The sequence below is a fragment of the Hemiscyllium ocellatum genome, chromosome 16, assembly GCF_020745735.1.
Source record: "Hemiscyllium ocellatum isolate sHemOce1 chromosome 16, sHemOce1.pat.X.cur, whole genome shotgun sequence".
NCBI classification, from domain to species: Eukaryota; Metazoa; Chordata; class Chondrichthyes; order Orectolobiformes; family Hemiscylliidae; genus Hemiscyllium; species Hemiscyllium ocellatum.
In genome coordinates, this window is record NC_083416.1 from 68,516,036 (window position 1) to 68,539,606 (window position 23,571).

Here is a 23,571-nt window from a genome sequence, read left to right on the forward strand (position 1 = left end):
AGAAAAGCTTCTGTCACAGCACCTTCCAAACCCTTCACCTCAAAGGACAATGGCAGCAGATATATAGGAGCAACATTGGTGTATCAGTGCATAGATTCTAGATCCTGTATATTTAAGACAGCTACATGGCATCATAACATATGGCATTCCAGTTTAAAAATATCCACATCATCATTTGCCATTCTTTCAGTGCAATGGACTCAGTAAAGTGTTCAGTCATTCATTAATGTACATGCAATGGACAGTCACACCACTGGGCACAGAACCCATATATGTAACTCTGTGATATTGTAGTCATGTAAGTGGTTAGCGTTATTAATAAACTTCAAGGAATCTGACTCAACAAGAACCTGATATCTTGTGATCTATGTTTTGCCAATTAAGATACAGAAAACAATCTTTAAGATACCCTCTAAAGCACACACTAACCTGTCCTGAAACTTTGCCATTGTTTGTTCACTGTCACTGTTTTTAAAATCCTGGAACTCCCTTCCTGAAAGGACTGATGTGATCTCTTTTGAAGTTAATAGAGGATAAGTCAGATTCTGGAGTGAAAGCTGGCTTCGCAGACCATAAGTTTTATTTTTTTAAATACAATTTCCATAGGGGTCAGTCACTGAATATAGTCACAAGAGGCTGCCAACATACCTACAACAAAATGATAGCAAATATTTATTACACACAAGAAGAGAAAACAAAGCTAGAAAATAATGTGAAAATATTTTATCATGAGCAGCAGAGTCAACCCTTTTACCCAGCAATATACTTTACAAATGCTCAACACCAGTGAAGTCTCACTCTTATTCTGCACTCTAAAATTTCTTAAAATTGACTCAATTGACAAAGTTACATATGACATCCTTTCATTGAATTTCTGTACTTTCAACAGATATGTTTCTCTCTGGTACTGTCTTGCCTCGAGACACAGTAACAGAAGTTAACAAGTTAACAGAAGTTAAGTATAGTAGAAAGTGCTATACCCAACTTTTCAAGTGATACTAAAATAGGTGGGAAAATAGGTTGAAATGAAGAAATAAAAGATTTACAAATGGACATAGATAGGTTAGGATTATGGGTCAAAATATGGCTGATGAAATTTAATATGGATAAGTGTGAGTTGGTATCCATTTTGGTCAGAGCAATAGAAAAGCAATTTATTATCTAAATGGAGAGGGACTTCAGATTCAGAGTCTTTTGACAGAAGTAATTTCTTCAGAGTGCTTCAGAGGGACCTGGGTGTCTCATGCACAAATCACAGAGAAGTAGTTTATAGGTACAGCAGTTAATAAACTGGGAGAAAGTGAGGACTGCAGATGCTGGAGATCAGAGTCAAAATGTGTGATGCTGGAAAAGCACAGCCAGTCAGGCAGCATCTGAGGAGCAGGAGTGTCAACCTTTCGAACATAAGCTCCTGTTGAAGAGCTTATGCTTGAAACATGACTCTCCTGCTCCTCAGATGCTAACTATCCAGTTGAGCTTTTCCAGCACCACACATTTTGACAGCCAGCAATAAGGAATGCAAATGGAATTTTAGCATTTATTACTAAAAGAATGGAAGCAGGTGAGTGTTGTTTACTGTACAAGGCTTTAGTGAGACTGCACCTGGAGTATCATGTATAATCTTAGCCCTCTTACTTGAGGAAGGATGTAATTACTTTGGAGGCAATTCAAAGAAGGTTCAGAACATTGATTCCTGAGATGAGGCCTTTGTCTTGTAAAAGAGGTTGAGCAGGTTTGGCCTATGATCTTTGGAGATCAGAAGAATGAGAGGAGACCTAATGGAGAAATATAAGATGCCAAATGGGAATGACCATATAGACGTAGAAAAGATATTTCCTCATGTGAGGCAAGTAGAGAATGAAAGATTATAGTTTAGGAGAAGGGATAGCAGACCTAAACAGTGATGAGGAGAAATTACTTCTGTCAAAAGACTGTGAATCTGTGGAATTCACTATCCCAGAGTATGGTGGATGCTGGGACATTGAGTAGATTTAAGAGGAGATACAGATTTTTAATTAGTAATGAGTTGAAGGATTATCAGAAGCAGAGAGGCAGGAACATGGATTTGAGACTGAGATGATCATATCAAATAGCAAGGCAGGCTCGAGAGACTGAATTGATTATTCTTGCGCCTAGTTCTTTTGTTGTAATGTTCTCAGTGAAGCCAATATTCTTGACCAATTCCCTCCATAAGGATTTGTTGCACTACTCCAACTGCAGTCTTTCCATTAATGAAGCTACTCCTTTAACCAAATCTATATAAGGAAATGATTTGTAAGTTCCCTATATGCATCCAATTAATAGCTTTTGCTTTCATTAGCCCCCTTTCAAGACATATTATAACATCAACTACTATCTGTGGCTGACTCGCTCTAGTGCTTTTGAATATCTTTATTGATTTACCTCTTTGATTTGAAGAATAAGAAAAAAAATCTCCCTTTGAAATAAAATATTCAGAACCTCCAGCAGTCTGATTATCTTGCTCAACACAGAGTTCTATTCATTTCCCTAAGCCATCTCTCCCCTCCTACTGATTTCTGATGAAAACAATTCCACCTGTACCACTGTTACAATCATATTACCAAATTTCTTTCCTGATGCACCCTTTTCTGATAATTCTATTGGTACGCCTATTGGTGCAAATGTCTCTCTGTAACTTAAAGAAAATGACTTTAACATGTCCAGTCTTATTATCATGAAGCATATTATTTTCTTTATATTTATTTTCTTTATATTTATTTTTACATTCTAGCTTTTCTCTTTTAATATTTTATTTGCTCACAGTGACTAATATATGTTGCATCCAAAGATTTTCTATTCCTCTTTTTCCCTTGTGTATTCCTATGTAACCATTTCCCAACATGTAAATGGCTACATGACATATCGTAGGTGTTTGCCAGATCTATTAGTTCTTGACTGTCCGATATTTGGTATTCAGCAAAGTAAGCATTTTTATCATAAACATTATTCTTATGCACTTGTAGCACTAAAGGAGTCATTTTGCACATCAGGTCTGAGCCAGTCAACAAAGACTTGACTACTTTTCCAATCCACTTTTCCAACTCTAGGGTCATAACTCTTGAGACTATGGCAACACAAGTGAATATCTAAATACTGCTTTATGGTTTACAGAGCGTATGACTTAATTTTCATTTCAGATAGTGTGTCCCAATCTCCCATCACTATCTGAGTGAATAAAAATTATCCTCAGCTCTCCATTTAGCCTTATGTCTCTTGCTAAAATCTATTGCTAACCAGTTATTGACTCCTCTACTAATGGAAACAGTGTCATTCAATCAATCCTATCAATACACCTCATCACCTTATAGACCTCTCTCAGGTCATTTCTCAACTTCCACTGTTCCAAGGACAGCAGTGCCAGTCTATCCTATCTTTCATCATTACTCAGACCCTGTAGGTAAAAACAATGACTGCAGATGCTGGAAACCAGATTCTGGATTAGTGGTGCTGGAAAAGCACAGCAGTTCAGGCAGCATCCGAGGTTTAGCAGTAAAATCAATGTTTCAGGCAAAAGCCCTTCATCAGGAATACAGGCAGAGAGCCAGAAGGGTGGAGAGACCCTGTAGCCCAACTAGCATCAGGGTAAATCCCCTCTGCATCTCTAATGCAATCACAACCTTCTGTAATGCAGTGACAAAAACTGCACTCAGTATTCAAGTTGTGGCCCAGCTAGCATTTTATACAGATAAAAACAATGACTGCAGATGCTGGAAACCAGATTCTGGATCAGTGGTGCTGGAAGGGCTTTTGCCCGAAACGTCGATTTCGCTGCTCGTTGGATGCTGCCTGAACTGCTGTGCTCTTCCAGCACCACTGATCCAGAATCTAGCATTTTATACAGTTCCAAAATAATCTCCCTGTTTGTGTAATCGATGTGTGATGTAAAATGTGTAATTTATATATATATATTATTTATTCGTGTGTTTGTTTTGAGTTGGTTGCATGTGGGTTTTGATCTGTGTCAAAAGGGGTTTAATGATTAAATTACAAGTAATTCTCTACCCCCAGTCAATTATTTTAATAACAGCATGAGAGAGATCTGGGTGTGTAATGGAGTTTTGTTTTCAGTGGGAGAGTTTTTATGAACAAAGAAAGTAAACAGTTGTCTATTGAGTTTTCACTTTAGAAAGTCAGAGATTTGTTACTTTCCAATTGTTTAGGGGAAGTACCCATATTTTGGAAAAAAAAGCTTTTTGGTTTCAGCTTGCTGCAAAAGTTTTGTTTGAAGCTTTGGAATTACTCCTAATGAAAGAAAATGGCTTGCCACTCTTAAGAAATAGGTTACCTCAAGATAAGCAGTTTAATCTGAAGGTTCTAGATTAGAAGTGTTTAGATACAATCCTGAAGGAGTTGTCTGAGACTGAGAAAGTCTAGGCTTAGTTATATGAAAGCTACAGCAAGAAGCTGTCAAAACCTCAAAATGAGATATGAAACCTACATTTACATTAAGCCCAATAGATCTTTTAGAGAAGGGGATTCTCTCTGGTGTGAGTACTTTACAGGAATGCTTTTGATATTAATGGGATTACATTTTTAAGGGCGTTTCTAATTCTTTACATTTGTATAATATGTAAATAGCTTTATTTGTTTAATTTTAAGTTCATTTCTTTTGCATAATGAAATTTATTATTAAAACTGAATTTACAGCATCATGTGTTTGTGTTTCAGTGAAAGACTGCCTGGCTAAAACACCCCATAAAAAAACACAAAAATAAGTTTCAGTTATTCAGTCTGGAATTTGATTTATCTAGTATTAACCTCAGCTGAGATCTTAGCAGGTGCCTCAGATAATAAAGGCAGGTATCCCCATAGCTTCAGAACCTCCATTACTGCCCTGCCATCTTCAGAGATTTGTGGAGGTGCACCTGAAAGTCCTTTTAATCTTCAGTACATTCCAGGATTCTACTATTTGTAGTATAATCCTTTGCTTTCACAACTCACCCAGAATTTATTACTTCATATGTTTTGGGATTGAAGTCCATTTGCCACTGCTCTATGAACCTGACCAGTCCATAGATAACCTCCTGCAATTTATGTCAATGATCCATTGCTAGACACTATTTTTTGAATTCTTCCATAATTTTTATTTCCTTCAATTTCTCAATGTTTTTCTCTACTTCCAGTAATCTGAATCCCTAATTCTATAACTGTGCATTTTTCCTTGCAAATTATGCAAGCACTTCACATAACCAAAGTCAGCTCAGAGCTGGAGGGGTTACAGAGGAGAGTTATCAGGATGTTGCCTGGGCTAAAGAATTTTAGTTATGGATAGATTAAGATTCTTCTCCTAGATGCAGAGGAGACTGTGGAAGGACATGATTGACATGCACAAAATTTTGAGGAGCACAGATGAGAAAGAACTTTTCCCCTTTGTAGAGAGATCAATGACCAGGAGGCATAGATTTAATGATTCCTGATGAAGGGCTTTTGCACAAAACATTGATTTTCCTGCTCCTCGGATGCTGCCTGACCTGCTGTGCTTTTCCAGCATCACTCTAATCCTGGCACAGATTTAAGGTAAGAGCAGAAAGGTTGGAGAGCAATGATAGATTTTTTCCCAGAGGGTGATGGGAATCTGGAACTCATTTCCTGCAAAGATGGCAGAGGCAGAAATCTTCATAACATTTAAGAGGTATTTAGATATGCACTCGTGATGCGAAGGCATACAAGGCAATGGGCCAAGTGCTGGACAATGGGATTAGGGTAGTTAGCTTCTTATTTTTGACCAACACAGGCTTGATAGGCTGAAGAGCTGTCTTCTATGCCGTAGTTCTCTATGACTCTATCACTAAGTGCCAACATCCTCTCTCTGACACCTCACACTCCATCTTTGCTCCTATGCCTGTCTCCTACAATGCTCATGCTGTACCACTCTCACTACAGCCTGTAACATCATCACAACTGACCAACCTACCTCGATACCCAACAACACCAACCGTGCGTGCCATTTGCACTAGTAAAAAGTGAGGTCTGCAGATGCTGGCGATCACAGCTGAAAATGTGTTGCTGGTTAAAGCACAGCAGGTTAGGCAGCATCCAAGGAAGAGGAAATTTGACGTTTCGGGCCAGAGCCCTTCATCATAGCCATTTGCACTGCCTATTAACTTGCTCGAGACACTTCTCCACCTGCATTAAAGGTAATAACAGTGCCATCCCTTTCACTTGCCTTATTACCTGCCTCTCTCTCATTCAGGAGGAAAACAGCCCACAGTAGGACAGAAAGAAACAAGATAGGCCATGTGCTGCCCAATGTTCAGGTCCTTGTCCCTTATATGGAGAGGATCCTGACTCTGACTGCCCAAGCGGGTAACTATCCATGTCCAAGCTCCTGGATTGGGATTGGAGGCTACCTTGACTTGCTGTGCTGGAAGCCCTGACTGAAGGCACTCTTGCTTGACTTGAATGGGGACTGCTGATAATCTTAACAAGATTCCTGGCTTTGTCTCTGTGCTAATCATCACAGCAATATAGCAGGGCTTTGAGTCTGGTATCTCTACCTGAAGGGCAAGGCTCAAAATGTAATGCAAAGCAGGGATACAGTGAGCATCCAATTAGGATCAAAGTGAGTGAGTGTAAAGAGAGCACATAAACAACTGAGAGATGCAGCCTGGTCCAGTCCATGAACTGAGTGCAAGTCCCCAAATGCACGGTATCCTTGCTGCAGCATTACAGTAATTCTTGATATTGCACCCCAAAGTGCAACATTGAAGCATCCTGTAAGTGAATTGAAGAAGGGCACTGAAGGTTCTTCTGGGCTGACACATGTCAACACCAATGTCAATTACTATGGGTTCATGTAGTCAATGCTCATGACTCATGAAATATTAATGCTTGGTGTACCACATGAAGGTCCTTTGAAGGAAAGAGCAAGCTGAATTTGCCAGGTACCCACTCTGATTTCCATGTCCAAAATTCAGCGTCCAATTTGCTCATAGTGGGTGTTAGATTGGAAGAGATGGGATGTGCTATTGATAAGCTCCTTAACAAGCAATAATTCCTCTTAATGGACAACTTGCTGCTCCTTAACCAGAAGCCTGTCTTGGCATTTTGAACTTATTTCAGAGGTGGTCCTGAAGTTGAGGTAGGCCTTGCTTACTGTTGACACAATTCTGCCACCATTCTTGTTGTCATCCACAATATTCAGGCCATATAAGATTCTATCCTTTATAACATTAGGGATCAAGCATTTTTTAGCAACTTCAACTTCCCAGCTGTCTTTTCAAATTAAATGAAATATCTTTCAATACCATTTCTGTAAACTCAGGCACTAAATACAAATTTCCAGTCAAAATGAATCCCTCAATGGTGTGAGACTTATCCTCTGAATGACTGCCCACTCTTTATTATTTCACTCTAAGCTTTTCTTTTGCCAAGTAATGTGTCTGATTGACCTCTCCTTGGAATTTAACCTTTTTTTTAATTGCATTTCTCTTTCTTTTTCTTTCTCTTCACTTTGTAATTCAAGGTTTCTTAATTCCAGCTTTCTTTGCCCTCTTTGTTTCTCCTCCCTTTCCATTGCTCTTTTTTCTCATTCTTTTCTCTTCTTATTCAGAATTCAAGATTGGTTCTTCATTTCCAATTGATTTTTTTTTAGTGGTGTCCCATCAGTTTTCCTTCCTTTTACTTCCAACTGCTAATTACTTAAGGCCTGTTACTCTTATGAGATCCTACTTTTATTTCTACTTATAACCTGTCTGCTTACACTCTCAAATTGGATTTCAAATCATCCACTGTTACATTTTTGACTCCATGAAAACTCTTTGCAACAGTCAAAGCCATTTTGAAAGGCTAAACCATGTAACATCTCCTGTTTCTTTCCCCCCCATATCTATTTAATTCATGTGATTGTTTCTTTCAGATTCACAGATCACTCTTCAATTCCTCTTGAAAAGAAATAAGAATGAGACAGGACAGATTTAAAGTGATGTGTGAACAAAACAAGAGTGATGTGAGAAGATAAAGCTTCTCACACTGTGAATAGTTAAAGTATAGAATGCATAGCCTGGAAATAAAGTAGAGGCAGGTTCAATTGAGGCATTCAAAAGGACAGTGGATTTATGTTTGGATAGTAATTATGTGCAAGATAAGGGAAAAAGATAAAAGATTGGCACCAGATAATAAAAGTAGGACCAGATAATAGAGCCAGTGCACACAAAATGGCTGACTGCTCACCATCTTCACCAAAACAATTCCATGATTACTGACTGGCAACCACTTATTGAATTCTTAGTAAGACCTAAACCACATTCCAATCAAAGTCAAAGAAGACTGCACATTTACAGCACTATACATTTTACATTCCAAGACGGCAAAGTGGAACCTACCTGCTTGCAAAGTCTCAAGGGTACAATTGCCTTGAAGAAGAATTGCCTTGGAAAATGAATGAATGGGATAAATCTTCCCGTGAGCAAAATAGCCACATAATCACCTGGAGAGTTCAATTGAGTGGAGACAAATCACCAGATAGAATCACTTCAACAGTGGGTCTCTGGCTATGATAGAAATGTGCTAAGTCACATCCAGAAATGTGAGACAGGCATCTTGAACTCACTGTGCCACAACCACGTTTGTGGTAATTGGGCAATTGAAAAGGGAGATCATGTGACAAATGTGCTAAACTTTTGCGTGGTTGTGCAGTTGTTTTCTCTGTAGATCATGGTAAGTATATGAAGCTCTGTAGAAATAAGGGCCTTGTGTGGTTCTCTGTGGCTCCCTCTCTCACCAAATATTCTCACATTATTGGATACATCATAGCCAGAGGCCCATTGTCTAAGTGATTATATCTGATGGCTTGTCTCTATTTAGTTGAACACTCCAGATGATTATGTGAACACTTTGCTAATGGGATAGGAGATTGCCCTTTCCCATCTTCTTTCCAGACATCTAGAAATTTTCAAACTCAGTCCACCATTTCATTTTGATTCTTCATGTCCCGCAGGTAGATATTTTCAGATGAACCCAACACCCACAGCTGTTATGTCAGAAGAAGTTAAGTTGTCCAACTACATCTTCAAACTGCCTTGACACCAACCGAGAAGAACCACAGAGGTCAACCTGAAGCCAACCAAGTCACCAACTTCAAAACTTGTATGCTCCCTGATGTTAAAAAGGATGGTATCTTATATGGCCTGAATATTGTGGATTACAACAAGAAAGGTGGCAGAATTGTGTCAACAGTAAGCAGGACCACCTCTGAAATAAGTTCCAGATGCCAAGACAGGCTTCTGGTTAGGAAGCAGCAAGTTGCCCATTAAGAGGAATTATTGCTTGTTAAGGAGCTTATCAATAGCACATCCCATCTCTTCCAACCTAGCACCCACAATGAGCAAATTGGACACTGAATTTTGGACATGGAATCAGCCTTTATCGAGCTTCATCTATCCTGACCTTATAGAGGTTTATAAAATCATGAGGGACATGAATAAGGTGAAAACCCAAGGTCTTTTTCCCAGGCTAGGTGAGAGGGGAAAAATATAAAAGAGTCCTAACGGGCAACTTTTCGTATGCAGAAGGTGGTACACGTATGGAATGAGCTGCCAGAGGAAGTGGCAAGTAGAGGCTGGTACAATTTCAAAATTTTAAAAGCATCTGGATGGGTATACGAATAGGAAGGGTTTAGAGGGATATGGGCCAAACTCTGGCAAATGAGACTAGATTAATTTGGTTGGGAGAAAGTGAGGACTGCAGATGCTGGAGACCAGAGTTGAAAAGTGTGGTGCTGGAAAAACACAGCAGGCCAGGCAGCATCGGAGGAGCAGGAGAATCGACGTTTCGGGCTTATGCTGCCTGGCCTGCTGTGTTTTTTCAGCATCACACTTTTCAACTCTAGATTAATTTGGTTGACATGGACAAGTTGGACCAAAGGGTCTGTTTCCATGCTGTACATCTCTATGACTCTATGATTCTATGCAGTCCATTGTATCGGAGCACATTCATTATTTTCTTCAAATGAGTGAAAATAGAGTAATGGAAATGTATCACACAGAAGCAGAGCCTTTGGTCCAATTTGTCCACGCTGACTAGATATTCTAAGTTAATCCTCTAGTAGCTTGTTCCATACATGCACCAAGGTCTGCATGAGAAAGTTGCCCCTTAGTTGCCTTTTATATCTTTCCCCTCTCATCTTAAACCTATGCCATCTAGTTTTGGAGTCCCCTACCCTGGGGAAAAGGTCTTGACTATTCACCCTATCCATGTCCCTCATGATTTTATAAACCTCTACAACATCACTTTTCAGAGAAAATAGCCCCAGCTTTTTCAGCATCTCCCTACAGTCAAATCCTCCATCCTGGTAAATCCTTTCTGAACCTTTTCATGTTTAATATTAGCTGAGTTTCTCTTTTTAACAACACAAATAAATATTGGTCTTTTATAGTCATAGCATGTAAACGATAGATATTAAGTTGGCAAGTATATCTTTTCTTAAAAGAAAAATAATACTAAAATAAAAACATCTATGGATGCTGGAAATCAGAAATGAAAGTGCCAGAGAAACTATTCAGGTCTGGCAACATCTGTAGAAAGAGGAAGAGTTATAAGTTTGAGCCAAGTGAGCCTTTATCAGAGTGAGCCTTTGTCAGAGTCAGAACTCAAAATATTAACTCTGTTTCTCTGTCTACAGATGCAGTTCAGATCTGTTGAGTTTCTCCCACACATTCTGGTTTGCTTAAAGAAAAAGCTTGGTTACAGTTTATTGGCAAGTGGGAATTTAGGGAACTACTCAAGCCCATTTCACCTGATTGTAACTCCAGGCATCAGTTCACAATGTCCATGGTCTGTTAACTTCTTATCACCTCTCTCAGAGGCTCCTTCCAACAAGCCCATTTCAGCTCCAACTTATGACTTCTTGCTCAGAGCAATTTCTCTGTCCAGCTCCCTCTATTGTCATTTGCTGGCAGGAACTCAGATTTCAGCCACAATAACAACTGGGATGCTTGGAGTATGTCAGGGCAAAAAGGCAACAGTCAAGGAGAGAGAATACAATTTCCACATTACACACTTATCATTTTTGCCTCATCCCATAAATTAAAACAAGAGCCTTTTTCTACTGCTCTTACTTATGCATGTATTTGCATTTCATAGTGGTTTTTCAAGAATTATGACTTTAAAAGCCCAGTACAGCTGCCTCTTCCTAACATGTGATCAGATATTTACCTACATACCCTCCTTAGTCTGTCACGCTCCTTCAGCCCCCACATTGGTATTATTGGACTGCAGTCTGTTTTCAATAATGTTAATTCTTATGGTTACGTGATGAAAGTTGCCAATCCAGTTATGTTTGGGTGGAGGTAATCGTTTTCATTTTTTGGAAAATAAAAACAATTATACAGCTGAAGGCTAGATTAGTTTGTTCTTTCATTACACTTTGGGACAGAAATTGTGAGGCTTGAGAGTGCTATCCCAATGACCTCTGCTGTCCTGTTGCTTTGATGTTTGGCAACGTGTTTCAGCTAGGAAAAGGCTATTTACTGCCTTTTAAATGCTATTTATCTGTAAAGAAAATAGTATTCATTTCAGGAGATGAATATGAAAGAAGTGAAGCCTACACCTCGTTACATGTGCAGATATATGGAATGCTGAATTACAAAGTGAAATACCTTGTTAGCTTTAGTTTCACATGTTACCTTGTTAGCTGCAGAAGCTGAATCAGACATTCCTTTGAGACATTGCTTTGGTAAATGAGCTGTCTCAGCTGCAGCGCAGCATGCATCTTTTATAGCCTTAACTTTTCCTTATGCATTATCCTCATTATTTGTCCTTTGTTTCATGTTAGTGAACAAACAGTCGAGTTTCCAGAAATAATTCATCAACTTATTCTGACAGCTACTATCTCCTTGGATTGGCATTGACGTCAGTGTATGATAAATCTGTTTTACACCCATATATAGTAAAGCTCCGTAAGTCTAAATGAGGTCTGCATATGGCAGAGTAAGGTAATTATCCTTCAGGCTAATATAATTACTGAGTAAGAAACTAGTGACTCAAATTAATAAAACTGTCAGTTAACCTTCCTGCTGTTGTAATGATTAGACACTTTCACCCTGATATCTGTCCATACATCGTAAGGTGTCACATATTTCACCAACTCTGGTCAGATTGTTTCCCTCACCTGGTGCCAAATTGGTGTCATTTACCTCGTGCCAATTATTGGATGTCTTTGATGTGTCTAAAGGTTCTTTCTATGCTTCTTCCAAGAGTCAGCCATGATTTGCTGGGTGTTATCAACAAATTATTATTTTGCTGCCTTTGTTGTAGTTCAAACCAACTAAATTCACATGTTATTCTGTACTGTTAGCTATTTCTAATCCTTATGACTGATGAATGATTAAACATTTCAATAGTAAACTGCTCTGTTCTACACTAATGCTAGTGTATTAGACTACAAAGATAACTCATTGATTAAAGTTGCATAGAACTTGCATTCTAGCTCAAAAAAAGGTCATGAGTTGGAAAGTAGGTCAGAACAGCCTCTATTTGTGCCGTAACATTTTTATGACTCCTTGGTTCACAAATTCTCATTTAGAACATTTGGTATTCAGAGTAGTTGAGTTAAACATCAGAATTAAATGATTATCCTTTGCAGATGAAAAAATGGGCAGAGAATGGTATTAATGCTTTCAAATGAAAAACTTGATCATCAGTCAAAGCTTAAAGCCTAGTCATTAAAACTCTTCTATTTTCCTTTTCTAATCTCATGTATTTACTTTAGTTGGGGCATTTGCATCAGTTCTCACAATTGTCTTCATTTTGCTTCTTTACTAATAAATTAGATCTTCAATAGCCCCACCTATGTCTGCTTGACCTTCAACATTGCATGTTCCCAGGGTTGCCAGTTCTACCACTGTGAGAGAGTATCTGATAGACTGATCTGCTCTACATATATTTACATAATATTTTCAATCACACATTCTTAGTCCGATATTTTACAGTCTTTTCTATCATTATATAATATTGGTCTTTTAAAATCCTTACGTTCATTTTGTCACTAAATATTTGATCACCATAATCCATGGATTCAACAAGATGACAGTTCATATATTCCTTACCAAATCCCTTAGGTTTTCCACAGTCATGTCAAGGCAATGGAATTCATGGTCATGTTCAGGAAAAGCATTGAATTTGGCAATGACTGAATTAAATGGCTGAACAATTGGCAGAGAGAAAGATACTGGTGCTTGATTTTAATGCCTCAAATTAAGTCACCTCTAATGCTCTCCATGCTCCAAAGTATCTAAGGTTATTCTCCTTCACTGAATTATCCTCTGAGATCTCTCTGTTCAACTGTTCTCTTATTCTGTTACCAGCCTCCCATTGTGTTGTAAAATAATATATTCTTGAATTCTCTTTTAAAGCTTTCCTCACTTAACATCATGCCATTCATCCATTTTCCCTAAATCCTTTAATATCTTTTACATTCACAGTAAGTCAAATTCATCATCCCATTCCTCAATACTATATCATCACCAAACTAAGTACTTAATGAACTCTAAGATTCCATATGTCAACTCAATGCCAGTTTCAAACCCTCCTTCTACCCAGTTGATGTACTTTTCAATACTCTTCTTCATACCCTTTTGAAACTGCATCCACATTTTCATCAAGCCCTGACAAACTCAATCTTCTCCTCTATGAAAACTTCCAATGCATTGCTGCCCTTGCAAGTAGTCCTGATGTTTAGTTTTCAATTCCTTGATGCTTGCCATTCGGTCAATTGTGATTGCTTTTTGGCATTGCTTCTGCATTAGTAGTGAATACTTTAGGAATGTCCTGTGATCTTGCACTGACAGACGAAGACTTGATTCCCTTTAAATTAACTGTATAGGTTTCAGGTGAGAGGTGAAAAATATAAAAGTGACCTAAGGGACAATTTCTTCACACAAAGGGTGGTGCGTGTATGGAATGACCTGCCAGAGGAAGTGGTGGAGGCTGGTACAATTACAGATTTAAAAGACATCTGGATGGTTATATGAATAGGGAGGGTTTAGAGGAATATGGACCAAGTGCTGGCAAACAGGACCACATTAGGTTGAGATATCTGGTCAGAATGGATGAGTTGGACCGAAGGATCTGTTTCTGTGCTGTACATCTCCATGACTCTATGACTATGTAACTGATCATTTGATCTCATTTTGGTTTGGCAGATAGAACAGACTGAGTGGAATTTGAAGTAAAAACCAAAGGAAAAAGTGGGAAATTCATTGCTGTCTATAAATAATCTTCTATTCTCATTAATGGCACACTGTTATTCTGTTTCTTTCTGAGACCACAGTGTATAAACTCTGTTTTCCTATCACTTCCTTGCAGGACTATAGGCTCAATATTTTCCTTCGGCAGCAATGGAATGATCCGCGACTGGCCTACAGCGAGTTTCCTGATGACTCGCTAGATCTGGATCCATCTATGTTGGATTCGATTTGGAAACCAGATTTGTTCTTTGCTAATGAGAAAGGTGCTCATTTTCACGAAATTACTACAGACAACAAATTACTGCGAATTTTTAAAAATGGTAACGTCCTCTACAGTATCAGGTAAGTGGCAGCTAAATGGATGAGGAGAGGGTGCAGGTTATTTAGTGAGGGGTAATATTGGAATCTCATTCAATGAGTGCAAACACAGCATTGAACACAACGTGGGAAATTGATGCTGGCTGAGGGATGTATTTAAAAAAGATTTGCATTTACACAGTGTATTTTTCATCCAACAGACACCTCAAAGTATTTTACAACCAATTAATTACTTTGGAAATGTCAGAAATGAAACAAATCAATTTGCAACCAGCAATCTACACACACAGCAATGTGATAATGATCAGATAATCTGGTATTTGTGATGTCAATTGAGAAATAAGTATTAGTCAGGTCACCAGAAATAGTTTCACTACTTCCCTTCAAAATTTTGCCATATAGAAAATTGTTAGGTGAGGTACGGAGGGAGAGTGATGTGTAAAAGAGAAGGTGGTGTAGCAATATTGAACAAGGAATCAATTGCTGCAGTAAAGAAGGATTTACCTTAGAAGGTTCCTCAGATGGGGCTGTAAGGGTATAAGTTAAAAAAAAAGAAATGGTGGTACCCACTTTGTGAGGACCCTCAAACAATTAGAGAGAGATGGAAAGACAGATATGGAGGCAAATTTCACAGAAGTGTGAAAATAATAGAGCAGTAATAGTACAAGTTTTCAACTTCATCTATATTAACTAGGATAGACAAAGTCTGAAAGGCTTAGGTGGGCAGAATTCTTAAAATGTGACTAGGAAAGATTTTTAAGACAGCACAAAGAGAGTCCAACAAGAGAGATTGGATCAAATTTCCAGGAACAAATCTAGGCAAGTGCTACATGTGGCAAAGGGATTATTTCAGAGACAGGGACCATATATTGAGTAAGATTAAGAGTATTATGGATAAAGATAAAGATAAACCAGAAATAAGGTCTCTGAATTGGGGGAAAGCTGATTTTAATTAAACAAGACAGGATCTGGCCAATGGGAATTGGGTGCAATTATTTGCAGGAAAATCCACATAAAAGCACTATTCAAAAGGGTAATAATGAGAATGCAGGGCCGACATGTTCCACAAAGGGCAAGGGTGGGATCAACAAATTCAAAACACACTGCATGTCACGGGGTGTATGGTATTAATTAAGGAAACAAGACAAAAGCCTTATGTAGCATTGCTTAAAGAACAAATCAGAAGAATGATGAGGGGACATGAAAAAGGAGGATAACATTAAGGAAAATCCACAGGCATTTAATGAGTATATTCAGGGAAAGAGAATAACCAGGGAAACCACCAAGTTATATGAAACCAGAAGGCACAGCTAACGTTTTATCTGAATACTTTGCATCTGTATTCAGTGAAGGATGATGCGGGCATAGAAATCAGGGAGGGAGGCTGGAATATATTTAATGAATTTGCATTGAGAAAGAGGAGGTATTAGCAGTTTTAACTGACTTGATTGTGGATGAACCACCAGATTCATAAGAGATGTATCTGCTGTGACAGGCAAGGGAGGAGATTTCAAGGCCACATCATTAACTTTCCGAACCTGTCTGGCCACGGGAGGGCTATCAGAGATCTGGATGACAACTAAGGTGATACCATGATTCAAGAAGGGTGTTAGGGATAAACCACAACACTACAGGCCAGTGAATCTAATATCTGCAGTTCAGGAAACAATTTGAATAAATTCTGAGGGGCAGAATCAATCTCCACTTGGAGAGGAAAGGATTAACATCAACAGGGTTTTATAAGGAAGATATCATGTCCAACAAACATGATTGAATTTTTTGAAGAAGTGACTAGGTGGGTAGATGAGAGTAGTGCAGTTGATTTGGTCAATGCGGACTTCCATAAGCCTTTTGACAAGTTCTCCCATGGCAGATTGAGAAGCTAAGAGCCAATGGCATTTAAGGCAATTTGGCAAATTGGATCTAAAATTGGCTTGGTGGAAAGAAGAGAATGATGGTTGAAGGGTGTCTTTGTGACTGGAAAACTGTATTGAATGGTAATCAGGAAGTTGTGTTGGGTACTATGCCATTTGTTGTGTGCATTAATGATTTAGACACAATAGGTGATATGATCAGAGAGTTCACAGAGGACATGAAAATTGGTGGTGTGGTAAAATGCACAGAGAAAAGCCAGAGACTACAAGATAATACAAATGGTCTCGGTACATGGGCCACACGGTGAGAAATGCAATTTAATCCTGAAAAAGTGTGCGGTGATGCATTTTGGGAGGACAAGCACACACGGGCGTACACATTGAGTGTATGATTCTAAGGAAGTACATCGGATCAGAAGGACCTTGATACATGTGTCTATAGATTCTTGAAAGCAGCAGAACAGATAGATAAGGTAGATTAGGAAGGCATTTGTTTTTATTTGTCAAGGTATTGAATATAAAAACAAAGAGGGCGCTTTTGTTGCAGTGATAGTGTCCCTACTTAAGGGCCAGGGGACTTGGTTCAAGTACCACTTGCTCCAGAAGTTTGTAACAATTGCTCTGAACAGGTTGGTTGGGAAAAATATACAAGAACAAGGAGATTATGATGGGGCAGTACATCAGGTTGGTTAGGCCACAACTGGAGTACTGTGTGCTGTTTTGGTTGTCACACTGTCGGAGGATGCGCTTGCACGAGAGAGTATACCGAATAGATTCTCCAGGATGTTGCCTAGGCTGGAGCATTACAACCATGAGGAGGGAAAAGATAGGCTGGTGTTGTTCCCCTGAGTACAGGGAGGACTGAGGAAGTCCCTAAAAGAGATGTATAAAATTGCGGTGTAAGAGTCAAGAACCCTCAAGACAATTCAAAAGAACACTTGAAACATTCTATTATAAAAAAGTTACAGGCTAAGGTCTGGAAAATTAGATTAAACTGTATTGTTTGGTGATCAGCTCAGATATGATGAGCCCAAGGATCTCTTTCCACCTTGTAAGAATTCTATGACGGTGATTTAATCTTCAAGACCACACCTATTCAGTATTGTACTGGAGTGCCAACTTTAATTTTTGTTCATAAATTTTAAAGTGAGAGTTGAACCCAAAATATTATGATTCTGTGCTACAAACTGAACCACAGGTGACATTGGACATATAAGTCAGAAAAAGGGCAAGTAGTAAATGGAGGAAATGCAACATCTATCTAGAATTAAATAACATAAATTACCATATGTTTAGAAAAATGGTTACAAATATCATATCACACTAGAAGCAGATATGAAACCAGGATATGTAAAACAAGGAAACAATATTTCAGGGATAAAAATGCAGCATGGATTATAAGTTCCAATACAATATCGAATAAGTGCTTGAAAGCATTTATTTTAAGCCAAAAGTAATTGGAAGCTCTTTATCATAACATTAATCTTTACCGATATAAATTGGATTCAGGTTTGATGAAAGCCATGTTCATTATCCAAAGATGTTCTAGAAGTTGATCCTTGCTTTCTTGCTTTAATTGAACCAGTCCCAGAGCAGAAGCGATGGCCAGTGCACAAAATATATGTTACAATACAAGCTGAACTTGCACTTTTCCCCAGTTATGTTTTTTTTAGAACAGACCTTTTAATTTTGTGGTTGTTATCATCTTGTACTGTCGTCTTCAGGAGTTAATCTCTGCAGCATGCACTCACTATGTGCACGATAACCTTTGCTCATAGTTAAATTCTAATATTAGTATGGCACAGGAGAGGATGCAAACCCTTCCCTTATATTAATAGCATTCCATCTGAGGTTTCAAACCATTTCTAATACATCAGCAGACCAGTGGAGCTTTTTAAATCAAATCGGGATGTTCGTGTAATTACGTCATTTGTCCTTTCCCAGCAAGTAGAGATAAACAAATCAGATTGATGATGTGATTCACAAGTAACCTTATCACTGTTCCATCAATGTACATCAAAAATGATGTGAAGTTCCCAAACTAATTGAAGAACTACATGTTAAATTCGATATGAGGTAGTACTTACTAATGATATATATTAAATTGAATACAAGTTTTGAAGAGGCTGGATTAGAAAGGGTTTTTTTAATCTAAGAAACAAAGTTTTGTGATTTCCCCCAGCCCACCACAGTCCCCAAAAAGACATTACATTGTGTGGGAAGCTGGCAACATATCAGAAGGGGATCCTGAACCCAAGCTGAGTGATAACTATTTGTGCTTTTTTGGAAAGATAAAAGAAATCAATTCCTTCTAATCCTGAGATTTGCTGGAGACTTAGTTTGTTAATGGTAACCTATGGTTATATATTCTTAGTTCAGATTAAATAACCTGCTTCCATCTACAGCTTCAGAGATACTAAATTAGCTTTCAATTTCACCACTGAGCAAATGAAGCTAAGAAATGTCAGACCCCCAACAGGAGGATAGTTCAACCATTTAAGGTTTTTAAGCTAAAGTTTAAGCTCAGTCCAGCATCACAAAAATAACACTGCTGCTCAATCCCTCCAATCATCAAAAATAATTACTGGGTGAGCAGATATTCATGAACCCATGCTTTGTGTATCACATTTAACATGGGCTTATACTAATCATTCAGCTCACAAATATACCATCGTTTCTCCAACACAAATGAGGTCTGTACCGCTGAAGGATGATTGATTATTCCTTTTAATCTTTTTCAATACAGTAAATTGGTCCATGAATAATCTATGTAAGGGTAAGCTTAACGTCTGTTGGCTTGTCATTGGTTGTCCTTGAATTGCATGCCAGTGTTTGATTAGTCATATTGGCAACACATGGATATATCTAATTGACTGGATATTTTCAGTAAACAGTCAAAAATTACATATAGGTTCCATCTCACAGTACGTTTATGAACATCATGGAGGTGGACCAACCTTTTTGTGAATATCTAGTGATTGGAGAATGAAAGGCCTGTGCGTATGATGCTGGGCTGGTAATTCAGTGGTTTGGACTGATGATCAGAAGATACAAATTTAAAAATCAACCATGACAGCTGGGGAATTTAAATTCAATTAATTAAGTAAATAAATCTGGAACTAAAAGCTATCAGCAATAATGGTGACCATGCAATAATCATGTTGTTTTAAAAATCCATTTGTTTCACTAATGTCCTTCAGGGATGGGAACCTGTTCGTGGAATGACTTACAGAGCATGCCTAACTCTTAACTGTCCTCTGAAAATGCCTAGTAAGCCTGTAACATGCTTGACAACAATGTATAATAAGAATAGAATTGGGTCTACAGCCCAGTATGAAACAGATATCAGATACTAAAACACCTTAAGCACATAATCCAGTTGACCCTGCACTCAGAGGATTGTTCAAAAATGGGGAGAGCTGTTTCAGAGTTGAGTCAAGCAACAGTCAAACATAGTCATAGTCACAGAGTCATATCTGTAGCCAACTTCCCAGTCTTCATAGAGTTATGGAAATTGTGCATGACCATCACCATTCCTGCGCATGTTCTCTTCGACTTGGAAGAAATGGCGATTATCTTTAGGAAGAGTTGACCCCAGGATTTCTCAATATTGGTTCTGAATGCCATTAAATGGTTTCAGGTTAATCATGGGAAAGAAAACACCTGAGGATGGAGCATTGAGGGTGGGCAACTACAGGGTCCATCGGCAAGAGTGGAATGGTAGTTTCATGAACTGATTGAGTCCTACAGGACATATTGGCCAAACTGGGTCTGGAGCAGGTGATGAGAGAATCAACATGAAAAAAAATGCTTATTGGTTTTGTCCTCACTAGTGTATTTGTCACAAACATAATTGTTCCATGACAGTATTGGTAGGTATTGGTTGGTAGGCCATTCCCTTCGCGACTTCCTCTCTCCACATCCCCACCCTCCACTCCCAGCACCTTCCCCTGCAAGAACTGCAAAACCTGTGCTCACATCTCCTCCCTCACCTCCGTTCAAGGCCCCAAAGCAGCCTTTCACATCCATCAAAGCTTCACCTGAATGCCCATACATGTCATTTACTGTATCTGTTGCTCCTGAAGTGGTCTTCTCTACACTGGGGAGACAGGACACCTACTCGTGGAGCGCTTCAGAGAACATCTCCGGGGCACCCGCACCAACCAACCCCACGGCCGAACACTTCAACTCCCCCGCCCACTCCGCCAAGGACATGCAGGTCCTGGACCTCCTCCATCACCACTCCCTATCCACCTGATGCCTGGAGGAAGAATGCCTCATTTTCTGCCTGGGGATCCTCCACCCCATGGCATCAATGTGGATTTATACAGTTTCCTCATTTCTCCTCCCCCCCACCTTATCTCATTTCCAACCTTTCAGCTCAGCACCATCCTGATGACCTGGCCTACCTGTCCATCTTCCTTCCCACCTATCCAGTCAACCCTCCTCTCTGGCCTATCACCAATACCCCCACCTCCATCTACCTATCGCACTCTCAGCTACCTTTCCCCCAGCCCCACCCTCCTCCCATTTATCTCTCCACCACCTCAACTCACTGCCTCATTCCTGATGAAGGGCTTTTGCCTGAAACATTAACTTCCCTGCTCCTCAGATGCTGCCTGACCTGCTGTGCTTTTCCAGCACCACATTCTTGATCCAGGAAACTCTGTGGATTTCAACTGCAGAATAACATTGCACCAAAATTTGTGTTGCCCCATGGCCAGGTATATCCTTTGCTTTTCAATAGCAGTTAGTCAGGGGTCAAACCCAGGTCCATGGAAGAATGAGCCTGGCGCAGTATCAGGAACACTTAAAAATGAGATGACAAATTTGCAATCTTCCAATACGGGACCTCATACCTTCTAAATAGAAGTGATATTACACAATAGGTAGAGCTAAGTGATGATACAAACATTGGATTTTTTTTCTCATTCATTCATGAGATGTTGTTGTAACTATCTGTAATTGCTTTTGAGAAGGTAAATGGATGAGCTGCCTCTTTGAACCACTGCTGTCCATGGAGATCAAGTACAGCCACAGTGCTGTTAGAAGTTTGACCCAGTGACAGTAAAGGAACAGTGATAAAGCTCAAAGTTAGGATGATGGGTCCCTTGGTGGGGAAGTTGCAGGTTGTGGTGTTCCATATATTGGCTACCCTTGTCCCTCTAGGCATGAAAGGTCACAGATTCTGAAGGTGCTTTTGATGGAGCCTTGCTGAGTTGTTGAAATACATCTAGAAGCAAGTACGTACAGCTGCAATTATTGTCAGTGGTAGAGTAAGTGAACATTGACTCGAATGGATGGTGAGTCAACCAAGTGGGCTGCTTTGCCCAGGATAGTGTTTAGCTTCTTGAGTTTTGTTAGAGCTGAACTCAAACAGGCAATTGGAAAATATTTCATCACACTCCAAACTTGTTCTTTATGGAAGGTGGATACACTCTGGGGAGTCAAGAAGTGAATCATGCACTGCAGAATTTCCAGCATTTGGTCTGCCCTTGTAATCACAGTATTTATATAATGGAACTGTGCAGTCCTGGCACAATCACTCATTAATTGTTGCAGAAACTGAAACAAGTCATGGGAGAATGAGATTCTCTGAATGCCCTCCATTCTATTAACTGCAGAGCTCAGCAGATGAGAGCAAAAGTGTTTACAATCATCTTCAGCCAGAAATGCTGAGTAAATGATTCACTGAAGTCTTTACTATTACAAAGACCGGCCTTCAGCTAGTTCAACTCATTTTTTGTGATATCAAAAGTCAGTTTATGGCACTGAATTCAACATCCTGCCTGTACAGAAGATGTGTACAAGAGAACTAGATCTAGTCATAAATTGCATACAATGCAGCTAGTAGCTATTCAGCCCATTGACTCTGCTCTGACCCTCTGAAAAACATGTCACCCAGACCCAAACCCCCAACCTATTCCAGTAACCCCTGCCTTAACTGTAAATAATTTTCTAGCCAACACATGCTCTACACTAGCATGGCCAATCCACCTGACCTGCACATCTTTGGACTGTGGGAGGAAACCGGAGCACCTGGAGGAAACCCATGCATACACAGAGGAGAATGTGCAAACTCCACACAGACAATCCCCCAAAACTGGAATCACAGCCTGGTCCCTGGTGCTGTGAGGTTACAGTGCTAACGATTGTGAAACCATGCTGGCAAGCTGTTCCAGAACAGCTACAACAACTATGTCTAGCCGACAAATTGGAAAATAGTGCAGGATGTCCAATCTTCCAAAAGCAAGGCATAGTTAATTTAATCACTATTGTCCCATGAGCCTAGTCTCAATTGTCAGCATGTGATGGAAGACAGGATTCAACAGCGTAAACAAATGCTACTTTCTCAGTAATAGTCTGATCACTGAAGCTTAGTTTGTGTTCTGCCAGGACCACTCAACTCCCAGCTTCATTAAAGTTTCAGTGTAACAGAGGGGAATCAGCTGAAATTCAGAACTGAAACAAAAGTGACTGCACTTAGCATCAAAGCAACACTTGGTCAAGTGTGGCATCAACGAGCCCTGGAAAAGTGCCAATAGGAACTGGGGAAAGTTCACTATCCAGGGTCTTATGGAACACAAAGGATGATCAGTCTAGCTTTAAAGACTAATCATTTCAACTCCAGGACAACGCTGCAGGGGCTCTTGGAGTAGTGTTTCAGCTCCACCATCTTTAGCTGCTTCACAAACACCTTCTCTATCATAAAGTCAAAAGCAAATGTATTTACTGATAATTTAAAAGTATTCGGTTCTATTTGAAACTCCTCAGATACAGCCAACATATAGCTTGTCTTGAACAACATTCAGGCATAGACTGCTAAATGGCAAGTAACATTCACACAAGTGACAGTAATGATCTACTATAAAAGAGTGAATGTAATATTTTATTCTTGACATTCAATAGCATTATCATTGCCAAATATCCTACCATCAATTTCCTGGAGTCAGCACTGATCAAAAACTTAACTGGGCCAACTGCGTCAATACTATGACTATAATAGCAGATCAGAAGTTAGACATTCTGGGATTAGTTACTGACCTCCCACTCCCAAAAGCTTTACCATCACATATAAGGCACAAGTCTTGAGAATAATGGAATACACTTCACTTGCCTGGAGGAGTGCAATTCAAGAGACTCAATAACATTCAGGACAAACAACCAACTTG

General features: G+C 39.3%; 1 protein-coding gene across 1 annotated transcript in view; it reads left to right on the top strand.

Annotated features, from left to right (window-relative positions):
- glra1 (glycine receptor, alpha 1) overlaps window positions 1–23,571 on the top strand; it is a 157,522-nt gene that overhangs the window by 58,634 nt on the left and 75,317 nt on the right. Inside the window, exon 4 of the mRNA XM_060836892.1 lies at window positions 14,326–14,549. Within this exon, the coding sequence (XP_060692875.1) occupies window positions 14,326–14,549 (224 nt within the window). The remainder of the gene's footprint in view (window positions 1–14,325; window positions 14,550–23,571) is intronic.